Raw genomic sequence first — 12243 nt, forward strand, 5'->3', positions numbered from 1 at the left:
GAGGTGTCTGCAGGTAGATAAGAGTAATTATGTGGCACCAGTACCATGCCTGTCATTTCCTCTTCTCTTTTACAGACACTTAACAAGAACAATTTGATACCAGATGACAGGACCAACTTCTACCCGTTGCAGCAAACCAATGTGTACACGACAACCTATTATCCCAGTACACTGAATAAATATGACTACAGGCCCGAGGCCTCCCCTGGAAGGACCTTTACCAACAGCTGATGATGGACAGATCCTACAGGACTGGATCACTTCCTATATGAATTTTTTTTTAATTGATTTTATGGACCAAATACTGGCCCAGCCTTTAGATGTAAATATTGTACAGTAGGGTCTTTTTTTTTTTTTCCTTTGGTTAATTGTATTTCTTGTAAACAGCACATCTCCTTACAAGGACAAAAATGCATATGGACTGTTCTGCAGAGCTTTTGTGGACATTTGGCTGGAGATGGCACTTACTACTGCAAGTGTTTATGGCTGGAAGATCAGCGTTGCTGTCCAAGGCCGACGTTGTCAAGGAGGTGGCTGTGTCTGGGCTCAGTGGCCACCGTGCTGCAGCACGCGACACATGGGTGCACTCTGAGCAAGGCAAGAGGTGGCCTCCTGGGGCAAGGGGCCACCAAGGGCGTCTGTCTCGTGAAGAGCATCCTTCCTGAGACAGGATAGCAATAGTGCACTGGATGACACGCAGCTCATGAGACAGGCCAAGTGGGACTCCATCGTGCCAACAACTTGAAGAACGTTTTTTTCTTTCTTTTCCTTTTTTTATTTTTAATTTTTTTTCTGTTTCTGCAAAAAAAAAAAAAAGTGACTTTCTAGGGCAGTGTTCCCTGTATCTTCAACAGAATCTTTTCATATTACAGGAAATACTCTCCGCAGCCTTCTTTGGTAATATGCAGTTCAGCTGATGAGAAACAACACACAAACAAAGTGCATTACCCAAAGAAGCTTTCTAGAATGTTTCCAGTCTTAATTAAAAGAAAATTATACAGGCAGTGAGACACTGAGAAGAGTAAATGTTGGAATAACATCGGACACATGAACTTGGAGTGCCTAACAAACAAAAATGTTTATATCACTGGAAAAAAAAGATGTGATGATTGCCGCACAAGAGCCATGGGCTTTTTTGCTTTCTTTCTTGTTCTTATTTTTTCTGAGACAGCGTTAACTCTTTTTGTTCTAGCTTTGATCCTGATGGCGTCTGCCAGGAAAGGCAACTTTAGAGGCCATGCTCTTCTTGTTGGAAATCACCATGCTTTGGGCTAATTTTTCCTCTTGTTTTATTGTTCGTTTTTAGTTCATTTACTTTCAAAGAGTGAATAATTCTGACTTTGCAGGGGGAGGGTATTTTTGTAAGGAACGTTTCCGTGGTCTGACATGACCCAGAAAGTCTGCTGCACATTCTTATAGCGTCTTCCAGTCAGTACTCTATGAAATAGTAACACAGCTGAGTAATGTACGTTGTTTGCCAATATTTCTTTAATTTTTCTGAACAAAACCAACCCAACAAACAAATGCTGCTGCAGCTACGGAAGTAAATTGGGGCGGTAGCATTATTAAACAGTATATCCAGCCTTGAAATGTAATTTTGTGTATGTGTGTGACTGTGTCTATGAGAACTGTATTAGTTTGATGCAGAAGCCATGTTGTCTACAACCAGATGTTTGTCTGACATAATTGTTTGGCAAAAAGGAAACTTATTGCTGGTGCTTAATGTACAATTACATCCAATGTGTTAGCAACGTGAACAAGTTCACCGCTGTTATCATTCAGTGTTTCTAAATATTTATGATGAACTCCTGATGCTAAGGATTTTAGAATGTCGCAATACCGAGCATGAGATAAAAGTACACCCCGAAACGCGCATGAGCTCCACGTTGTCCCGAGCTTGGCTTTGTCGTCTGCATCTTACTCGAGCAATTGCCATGCCCGTGCTTGGCCATTGACTCGGCCGTGTTCCCAGCGGTCCCGTTTGTCTTCGCTTTATTTCAGATTTCGCTGTAAGCCGACGCTGGTCATTTCTCAGTGCTGTTCCTTTGCTTGTTTGGAAGCCCAGCTTGGGCTGTGTGCTCAGCTCTTTCACGTAGGCAGCCGGTAGGAGATGAAGAAAGACTGTGTTGCTTGTGACAAGTATATTGCTTTTCCTGCGAGGAAAAGCCAACATGGCTCTGTAAGCCTGTGTTATGGTGGTTTGACCAGAAGGCAAGAATAAAGTAGCCTCCCATTTTTAAATTACTTTGGTCGACTTCAGTTTGCAGTGATTGAAGGCTGTAGGGATATTTGTAATAAAGTGGGGTCATTAGCACTGCCGTGAGGATGCCTTAGGCTCAGTGGTGCCCATCATTTCCAGCAGCTGTTTTTCTAATTTAGCAGCTCATCCTGCTTCTGCTCTGGTCTCACCAGGTGAAACAGAGGGAACAGAGGAAGAGAGAGGGAGAGGTGCCCTTGAATAGATACACTGACATTTGAAGCAGCGGGGTCAGGAGCTGATGCAGTCCTCGAAGCTCTGTCTGAAGCAACCTGATGCAACCCTCCAAGCAGGCACAGCGGCTCGATGGCCCTAACGCCCCTGGCAGCGCGGCCAGGGCGAGAGCGGCGGGAGGGAAGCAGGATGGCCAGGGAAGCAGGAGAGCACTGGTCTGGGTACCAGCGCCTGCAGGGGGGCCCTAAACCCCATTAGAGGAGTGATGCCTTCGTGCCTTGTGCCGTAACGAGTTCACCCCTGTTTCACTGCATTTCCGCGGTCCCCCTCAGCAACATTGAAAATCCTGACTTAAAGTAGTTCTAGCAAGTACGTAGCCCAGGGGTTGGAAATTATTACATTACACTATCAGGATGGGATTTCCCAGCTTTAATTTATGTGTGTCAGAAGAAAACATTGGCTCCCAAGATCACTCTAGCTATTAAAACCATCTCCGAGCTTCCCCTTCAGAACATTCCCTGTATCGACACATTGTGCAATTACCGTGCACGTGGCAGGATTGCAGCTGGAGTGTGGGGGGGATGCAAGCGAGTCAAACCTTGCAATTATTTTAATTTTCAACCTTTCTTTTTTTTTTCCTCCTTTAACATTTTTCCATTTTCAGTTTCGCAGAATAATGCGATGTAAATTGATTTTTTTTTTTTTCCCCAAAGTGCTACATAGCAGCTGAAATTATTTAAATGTTCAGCTCACCGAGATAGATCATTACTGCCATTGCGCTCAGGAGGTGGATATTTCGTAGGCGATTGGAGGGCAGATGCTTCGAGGGTGGTGCATGTGGTTATAGTTTCATCAAGACATTCCTTCTTACCAACCATCCAAATGGATTCAGCCCTTTTTCACATAATTGGCAATCACAGCAAGGGTCTGTAGGCTCCATTCGAGCAGAAAGTAAAATCCAGGAGAGAGCAAGACAGCGCGAAAGAAAGAAATCAAAACGCTTATTACTCAATTAATGTTTGCGTGAGAGTGCAGTTCTTTAAGGACAATGTTAATGCGGGCTGAGGGTTGCATTTTTTTATGAGCTCTCTAAAGCGTGGCAGGTTAATGACACCATGTACAGTGATATTCTTGTGATCCAGGTAATTCGGCAGCTTGATCATCAGCTCTGTGATACCTGTAGCAGCTTGAATTGCTCCTGCAGCTGGACGTTAAACTTCCTAAAATTTCCTATTCCTAAGGCCATCTTACAGTACACTGGAAATGCAGTTAGTTTCGGGAGCACTGATTTCTAAAAGATTGATGTTGAGACATATCTATAGTTTTTTTCTTTCACGTCTAAGATGGAGAAGGAGAACCCTGCGCAGTTCCTGTGTCGGTCTAGAGACGCTCATTCTCTGCAAACCCTTTGGGTAGGATTCAGGTATATTGTATGTAAAATATGATGGAAATCTTACAGCCAAGTACGTAGCGGAGGCGTCTTTCATTAGGCTGTCCTTCTTTCTTTTCCCATGGAAGTGGCTGCCTTTCTCCCTCCAGAAGGGGTGTGCGTTACGCTGTTATCCAGGCTGTCTTGTGCTGTTGCTGTCGGGCTTTACTTGATCAGCGAGCAATCACCCAGCAGAAATAACTTGCGCAGCTCGCTAACAGGCAAACCACTTGATGATTAAACCACGGTGTAGGAGGTGCTGATGCTGTAAAGGTGCACTGGAATGTTCAGCGTACGAGCCAGGGCTGTTCTTAAATACGTGAACCGTACAGCTACTATAGGAGAAGAACGCGTGTTGTCTTACCACCACTGTTCTTAATGCCTTACGTTCAGAAATTGAGCCGGTTGGTTTGACATCAGCAGAGAGCAGGAGTGGAGCCCACGTCTGATGCAGACAATTTGACGCCCCCGGTGTGAATCTGATGTTGAGCCCACCTGGAGAGGAAATTGCTGTCCACCGAGACTGATTTATTCTTTGTACCAAATGTAGTGGGGGAAGAGTTATATATATATAAATATATATATATATATAAAAAAATGTAAATGTAAAGTTTGTGTAACAACTTTTTTTTTTTCTAATAGTGTATACATCTATCAGTGGATAGATACAGTATATATTTATAATATATACACACACAATATATATATTTAGCAAAATGCCTGCAGAGGAAACTTAGAATAAGAAAGGCAGTGCTGGTATTCAAATTCCACGGGGACAAAGTGAAGAAAAAAAACCTGTAAAAATCTAGTAACCTTTCCGTTAGGTTTAAAAAAACACTTTTGAGGTAAATGAAATAATATAATTTTTTAATTGAAAAGCAAATTGATTTTTCTAGTTAGAAGTGCTGATTCTCCCCTAAATCATTCTGATTAGGGATGATTAAGAAAAAGATTATTGTTACCGCTTATATTTTCTGAATAAGCCTCCCAAGTCTCTCATGTGTGTCACTCTATTGTTTTTGTAATTACAAGTAGGGAGTAATTGTGCAAAGAAAATTAAAATAGCAAGTAGGAGTAACAAATATTGTACCATTAGAGGAAAAGACATCATCTATTAGAACGTGAAAAGTGTCATCTCCCATGTTAAAGGAGTTAGCAACTGCTTTCTGAGTTATTGATCGCCACTGTAAGCCTTGCCTTAGAGTCACACTAGGAGGTTTTAGTACAAAATTTAAATTTAGGGAAGAGAAACCCTGCAACCTCATGGCTTTTGGTTTTCAGAGGGGTCCAAAAAAAGCCACCAGGCCATGGCAGTCAGGCGCCGGGTGCCCTGGGTGTCCCTGGAGCTTCCGGCGTTTGTGGCCCAGGCTCTGCGTCTATTCCTCGCCCGTCGCTCCCGCCAGCCAGCCAGCAGCTCGGCAGGGCACGGCACCCCTTGGAGCTGTCAGGCACAAGAGAAATACCCAGTAATTTGGGTTGGAAGGATTTATTTTTTTTCACCAGATCCCTTTAAAGCCCTGGTGACCAAAGCCCAGTGACTGTTCCCCTTAAGCTTCTTAGGAAAAAAACTTCAGGCGGCTTCAAGAACAGATTTGGGGTAGGTGAGCAAATCCACAAATTTTGGTGCTGCCTGATTGCCAGAGCCTTCCAAACTGGACAGAAACCTCTCTGGAGCTGGGTCCTTGTGGAGCTTGTCCAGTCTTGGCCATTCTGCCTGGAAATTCCTCCTTTGGGCCCTTTGGGAAATTTCAGTGTCTGCATTAGTCCTGGCTGGAGGAGCAAAACCAGCGACCTACTATTTAGACAGCCACAAATATAAGTGCTCTATAGCATTCAACAAAAGTTTGAGTCTTGGACTTGATTTTTTTCTGTTCTGCCTCCAGCCTCAGCTGCAAATTCACCCCGGCTATTCGCGAGGGCTCCGTGCCGCAAGAGCAGCATCTGGCTCGCGCCAAGTCCCAGCCACGCTTTGGTTTTAAACAAATCTGATTGTGAAAAATATTAACGCTGCTCTCCAGTAACTCTGAAACCTCCGTGAGCGGGGTGCGCTTAATTCACGTGCCACGGAGTCAAGCAGAGGTCGGCGTGGATGGGCCATTAATAACTGAAGGAAAAATGATTTAATACCAAAATGTCAAACAATGTAAAAGCCAGCCAGCTGCATGACAGTGGGGTTTCCATCCGCACACCCCCCTTAGATAACATCCAAACCTGCGCATACTTAAAAGCGGTGCGGTTAATTAGGAGCATTCCCACAGAGGAAGGTTTAGGGAGGATGAACCGTATGTGAGATGGAAACGATAGGATTTAGCTTGTAATTGAGGTGGGAGAGTGACAGATGCGATACTGGATCTCGGATACATGGGAAGTTATTGCGCAAACACGGAATGCTTGCCCCAAAACAGCAAAACCTGGAGAGTATTATTGGACTCTGTTGTAAAGGCACATCACCCTTCCTATGCAATTGAACTTGATGGTACTTTAGTATAAAGGTGACCTAGACTGTAATCACTGCCTTTAGACACTGTGAATTTTTTTTGGGTACTCTGTATTTTTATATATTGTACAATGTAAAGAATAATTCAGAAATAAAACAGACCAACCTGGCAAGCCTCTGAGTTATTTCCCCTCTGTGGGCGATGCACGGTGGGGCCGGGGCCCCTGAGGGGACGTGGAGGAGATTCCTCCTGACGGTGGGGGCCAAGGGCAATGCAAAATTCACTCAGTGGGGATGGGGAATTACAGCATACACCTGTCTGCGCTCCGGCTGCATCCCGAGGCCCCGGTTTGGATTATATTTGTCAGGAGTTGTAGACTACGTGCTTACAAAATTGTGTTCCTGAGTATAACGCCAAAGTCTGTCCCTGCAATTCGACTCCCCTCCCACGCAAACCTGAGTGCAGGAGTGTGGCTCCGCACCAGACTTTGGGTGCGTTGGAAAAAAAATGGTATTTCCAAGTAAGGTGCCCAATGGGGTAAGATCAAATCTGCCTGAAATTGGGGATGCCAAAGCCACGTCCGGTTCTGCAGTCTCCCCTCCTCTCCCCGGCACAGCACACCGAGTCTCGGAGGCCGCGGCTGCCGACGGTGCCAAGGAGCCTGGCTGGACGCAGCGAGCGAAAATACGCCCGTCTGCTGCAGGGCCTTTCAGGCGTACGCACACAGCTGCACTGGGAGCCTATGGCTGCTCCTTCTCAAGCCCTACGAATTGCTGCGAAAAGTTATAAAAAGCTGAGGGATGCGTTTTGATTGAAGGATGATCGTAGCCTCGTACTGAAGAACATTATAGCTCCTGTTGCATTTATTAATCAAAGTAAAGACCATGAAAAGTGACAGAGTCAGGAACATTTTAGTTTATGTTCCGATACAGCTCAAGACTTATATTGAAGTTTCATACAGAAAATTACACCATAATGTCGTAAAAAATAGATTGGATTACTAATAACCTGAAACGTGCTACACCTGCATACATAATACTTTAATCCTACTAAATCATAAGCTATCATTTGGGTGTTTTCATATTCTCAAGTGTGCATACAGGAATTTCTTTTCAATGCAGACCATTAAAAAGTAATTGAGAGGCACAAGATCAGTAAAAACAAACTTGCTGTGAATAAGATGGATTTTTTTTTCCCCAGTTAGTTTGCACGGTAACACAGGGAGGCCGTTTCCGAATGGTTTTGTTTTGCATCAAGACACCTCTGCACACAATTAGAGCAAAGCATCACATTGGAACCTATTTCCATTTTCCTTAAAAGCTGTCTACCACAACACAGCCTTTTTTTTCTAGTTGGTAATTTGATTCATTAACATAACAGTTTCCCTTTTAGCCCCAGTGTGTTTTGTCCTCTCACCTTCACTATCCATACCAGCTGGTGCCTTTTCCTCTTCGATTCTTAACTGTGTGTAGTAAACAGCAAAAACTTCGTTACCTTGCAGGTTGCCCATCGGCATTTTGTGAAGCCGAAGCCTTAGGGCTGTGCTGTGGGCGATGGGGCTGAGCAGCACCCGCTGCCCACGGGCTTTGCCGGGGAGGCAAAAACAGGCAAAGGCGGGCCCCTGGTCCGGGATGCAGAGCCCTCTGCGGGGACCACGGGCCCCTCCAGCCCGCTTCCGGCATCGCTCGGGGGGTGAGTATGAGGAACGGAGGAAAATTAAAAAGCAGAAGGTTCCTTGTGATTCATGTCTACTTCTTTCCTCCCGGCTCCCTGCAATAAATGCTTTAGGGATGCCCTGAGCCAGATGTTGCAGTGACGAACCTGCTGTAGCCCTGTACATCCATGTCAGTCCCTTCTGCTGGGCTGTTCTTTTCCATCAACAGCTGGAAACATCCGTGGCCAGCGGGGCACTTGCCTGGGCAAGGGTACAGCCAAGGCTGGGCGTTATGGAGGAAAGCAGTGGCAGGGAACTGCAGCCCGGCCCAGTTAACACCAGTGCTCATGAAAACGCCAGAGCAGGGACTGGGAGGAACGAGCTGTAACCACCGCAGAGCGGCTGAGCAGCTGCGTGTTGCACCAGGGCATTACCAAGAGCGAGACGTGTCAGACCGAGTTAATTTCCTCTGAACGGACGTCAAGTGCTGCAGATAGTGCAGAAATGAGAAATAACCTGCAGCGGGATTTTTAGGGAGGCTTTCCACTCTCTCATGCACCATCTTCATATGCTGCCGGGAGCTGTGGCCGGGCAGATGCCCTCCTCGGAAAGCACTCAAGCTGCCGCGATGGAAAGGCGTGCCAAGTGGGTGTCCTACTGCCATGCCAGTGTCCCCACCAGTCTGCCCAGCACCACCAGTGCCCCCAGCATGATGTGATCACAAGCCCTGGCTCCGACCCCTGAATTTCACCCGGCCGGCACAGGCGTTTCACTGAGCTATGAGAGCCCACGTCACCGTGCTGCTGTGACCAGGCAAGGGACAGTCCCCAAGCTCCAGGACAGTCCCTGAGTCAGCTTAAATCAGCTCAGTGCAGCCACCGCGGTGCTGAGCTCAGCACCGAGCAAGGACCACCTCAATGTGCACGAGAGTCAACGCCCTCCGGCAAAACCATCACTTCCCACGCTCTCTCGTGTGCTTTTTCCCCTCGAGCACGGAGCCGAGGGACCGCACGCTCTCAAACACACAGCTCAATTGCCAAAAGCTTTGGAGATTCATTAAAAATGCTGTTTTGCTAATAGTTGAAATGTATTTTGACGTGGTTTGTTTTGCTCATTCATAAAAAGCCACTCGTGGAGTTGTCATTGCGCGTCCTGTTTAAAAAGCTGACTTTCGAATTAACCAAGATGAAGGCAGAGTTCAGCGCTGCCCGAGCCTGTTTCCAAAAGAAAAAAACCCAACACACACGCACTCTCTCTCACACACACACACACTCTCACACATACTCACACACTCACACACACACACTCTGTCCTCCCAGCGTGTGAGGTAGGACAGGCAATAAATTCCTTACGTCGTCAGGAACAACGAGAATCAGGCTACGAGGGCAAGACATCAGCCCATTTCCCATTTCCTCCACACACAGAGCCCATTTTCGGTCACATTTCAACACTTCAGGCTACGACTTCCCCAAACCAATCTGTTTTCTTCTGGAGAAAGGACTGGATGGGGCTAAAGTCATTTTCTTTGCCGAGATAAAAAAGTGAAGCTGGGTCGCAGTGGGCTGATGGGGCTGGGTAAACTCTCGCCTTCTCCTGCTTTGCTGTGGTGTGCTCTAGGGCAGGTTTATATTGTGACCCCGAGTTTTATCACCCTCTTTTTTGCTGTGACCAACCCTACGTTGACCATCTCATCGCATCAGCTGAAGCACGTGTAAGATTAGTTTGCTCTTTATACTTTTAAAACTATAAAGACAACAAGGAAACACTAACGTGCTGTACTCGGACACTGGCCGCGTCCACCCCTCACCTCCACGGTGTGTGTCTCTACTGAACACAGAAGATTCAACTCAGCAGATCTTTGCACCAGCTGCAGCAGGTCTGGTACCCAGCAAATATTTAAAGCTCCTTCTGGCTGCGGGGCAGAGGCGTCTCCTGGCCGAGGAGCTGTGCCGTACCACTGTCACGCTTCAAAATTTTTTCAAGTTTCTTTTTTTTGAGATTTCCAAAATTTTTTTTAGTTTTTCAGAGATTTCCAAAAGTTTTTTGAGCCTTTTGGAGATTTTCAAGGTCAAACTTTGCAGTTTATGACCTGGCAATTAACTGGAAGCAAAAAGTAGTCCTAGTTTTCCATCACTCCGTAGACGGTGTGGTGTCCCCCAGACCTGGGCTTAGCGTTGACCACGGCGAACAGCAACAGGCTGTGGAGGTTCGATCCATCTCACCTTGCTGTGTTTTTTCATTTTTAAACTTCCCATAGTCATTTCCTTGCTGTCGTGGAAATAATGGAGCCGGCAATGGATTGCTCCCCTCTCAAGCGCAGGGTAATGAACAGCCATCAGAGCCATTTGATATTTCCATGATGTGAAGCATCAATGGCCACAGAGAAAGCTGTACCCATTTTTGCAGTACTTAATTTACTGTCACGAGCAAGTGATCTGTAGGAGAGAGCAGGCAGAACGCTGATACACTTTTATTACCCTGGCAGGAGCCACATTATTGTTTTCTGTTTCCACATTTCTTAGCAACAACGTTTTTTTGGTCAAGGGTTTCTTCGTAGGAGCTCGGCTGAAATTATTTTTCTGTTGTACCCAATTTACATGCTGACTTACATCAGCCTGTCCACGAGCGAGAGCCTTGCTTTCTGCCTGACAGCCTCCTGGCAATTACCGCTGTCTTCTGCTGATCCATGGCTCCTCTGGCGCTGGGAGAGACGAAGCTGGGGGAGGCCGCCCATCGCGGCGAGCTGCTCGGTCCCTGGCAGGCCCCTCCGTCCTGGGCACCGGCGCGGCCCAAGAGGGGCTGGAGCTGACAGGGACGGACTCGCTCCCCGAGCATCGCCTCTGCGGCCGGCCCCGAGACCCGCAGTCCTGCCCCAGCCAGGATAAAACAACCTCTAGGTACCACGTGAGGGCACAGGGTGGGACGAGCTGCCATGCTTTAGCGTATGCTAAGGCCTGTTCTGGAAAATCTCTCTCAAAACAGTGTTTTCTGCACTTCAGTGGCAGTTGAAGTCGCTTCTGTGTGAAGCTGTGCTGTTTTAATACGCACTTTTGCTGCTCGTCCACTCACCACAAACCCCTCAGGGCTGCCCTTTCCTTTGCCCACCAGCGACGCTCTTGCAGCGCCAGAACTCAACCGCGAAGCTGCATCCGCAATCCCGGCCCTCGGCTCTGCAGTCAAAGGCAGGTTTAGGAGAGCCCCGGGGAGAGGCTGAGGTTCGGGACACGGTGGGGTCGGTTCCTCAGCCGCTGGTGTTCCCTCTGCCTGCGCCCGCCCCAGCCCCCCGCGCCGGGGTCCCACTGAGGCTACGGATCCCCATGTGCTGCCTGGGGGGAGGCTGGCACCCCCTGGCCACTGCCTTTTAGTGCCTGAGCCGGGTACCTATCGTGGCTGTGGGTCTGGAGCCCAGCAGACGGAGGGATGGACGGGCTCACCCACGGCCCAGCAGCTGCCGGGGAAGGGGTCCGCCCCATCCCGGCGCCAGCGTCTGAGCCCCTCCAGCCCCGGGATGCGCCTGCAGGCACGGAGCAAAGCGGAAAGCTCCCGAAGAGGAACCTCGCTGTGGCCACGGAACCTGCTGAGAGTCCAGGGTGACCTGGCTCTGCCCCGGCCGTCTGCCTGTGCTCCTTTGGCTCTGGAAGAGTTAAGGTGGTTTTTGCAGCCCTCATTCAAGGATGACTTCACTGGGTGACTGGCTGTTCCCAGAGCGGGGAGCGCGCCGGTCCTGGCAGCTCGCGTGAGGAGTCCTGGCATGGTGCACGCTCTTGGGGTTCCCCTCCGCCTGCTCAAGCCCGAGTTGTAACAAAAAACAAAACAAAACAATCCCCTGGTTGTAAATTCGTGTTGATATGGCGGTGGGTGCAGAGTAACGTCAGTGGCGTGTGTCAGGTAAAGGCCGGTGCCCTGAGTCCCGACAAACTCCCCAGCTGCAGCCCAAACCATGCCCCTGGGGCAGGTCACGCCGCGGCCCCTCGGCCCTCATGACCCCCGGCAGGAGAGAAAAGGCTGGTCCACCCGCATTTGGGTGCTGCTGCTGCCCTTCCCCAGCACCAGCATCCCCCGGCTGCAGCCCAGAGATGGCAGAACCCCCACGCCCGGCATTTCCAAGGGGCCCTGAGTTTTTTCCCCAGCCTCTGTTTGTCCCACGGCCGTTAGACGTGAGGTATCTGTGAGCGGCTCCCCCACATCTGGGCACATCTGGGCACGTCACTGAGTGCCTGCACGCACCCCGGCCCCCAGCCCGGCTGCTCCCGCAGGTCCCTCTGCCCACAGGCAACTCCAACGTGGTCGG

The 12243-nt window shown here is 48.5% G+C and overlaps 1 protein-coding gene across 4 annotated transcripts in view; it reads left to right on the forward strand.

The window, feature by feature from the left end:
- SEMA5B (semaphorin 5B) overlaps positions 1–6461 on the forward strand; it is a 277400-nt gene extending 270939 nt beyond the window's left edge. For 3 of the 4 annotated variants that reach the window (XM_063341108.1, XM_063341109.1, XM_063341110.1), the window contains one exon: positions 76–6461. In XM_063341108.1, the coding sequence (XP_063197178.1) occupies positions 76–231 (156 nt within the window). In that variant the 3' untranslated portion in view covers positions 232–6461. The remainder of the gene's footprint in view (positions 1–75) is intronic. The other variant, XM_063341111.1, reaches the window with a different exon arrangement.
- The last annotated feature ends 5782 nt before the right edge of the window (positions 6462–12243 follow it).

This window comes from Chroicocephalus ridibundus, chromosome 7 (genome assembly GCF_963924245.1).
Source record: "Chroicocephalus ridibundus chromosome 7, bChrRid1.1, whole genome shotgun sequence".
Classification (NCBI taxonomy): Eukaryota; Metazoa; Chordata; class Aves; order Charadriiformes; family Laridae; genus Chroicocephalus; species Chroicocephalus ridibundus.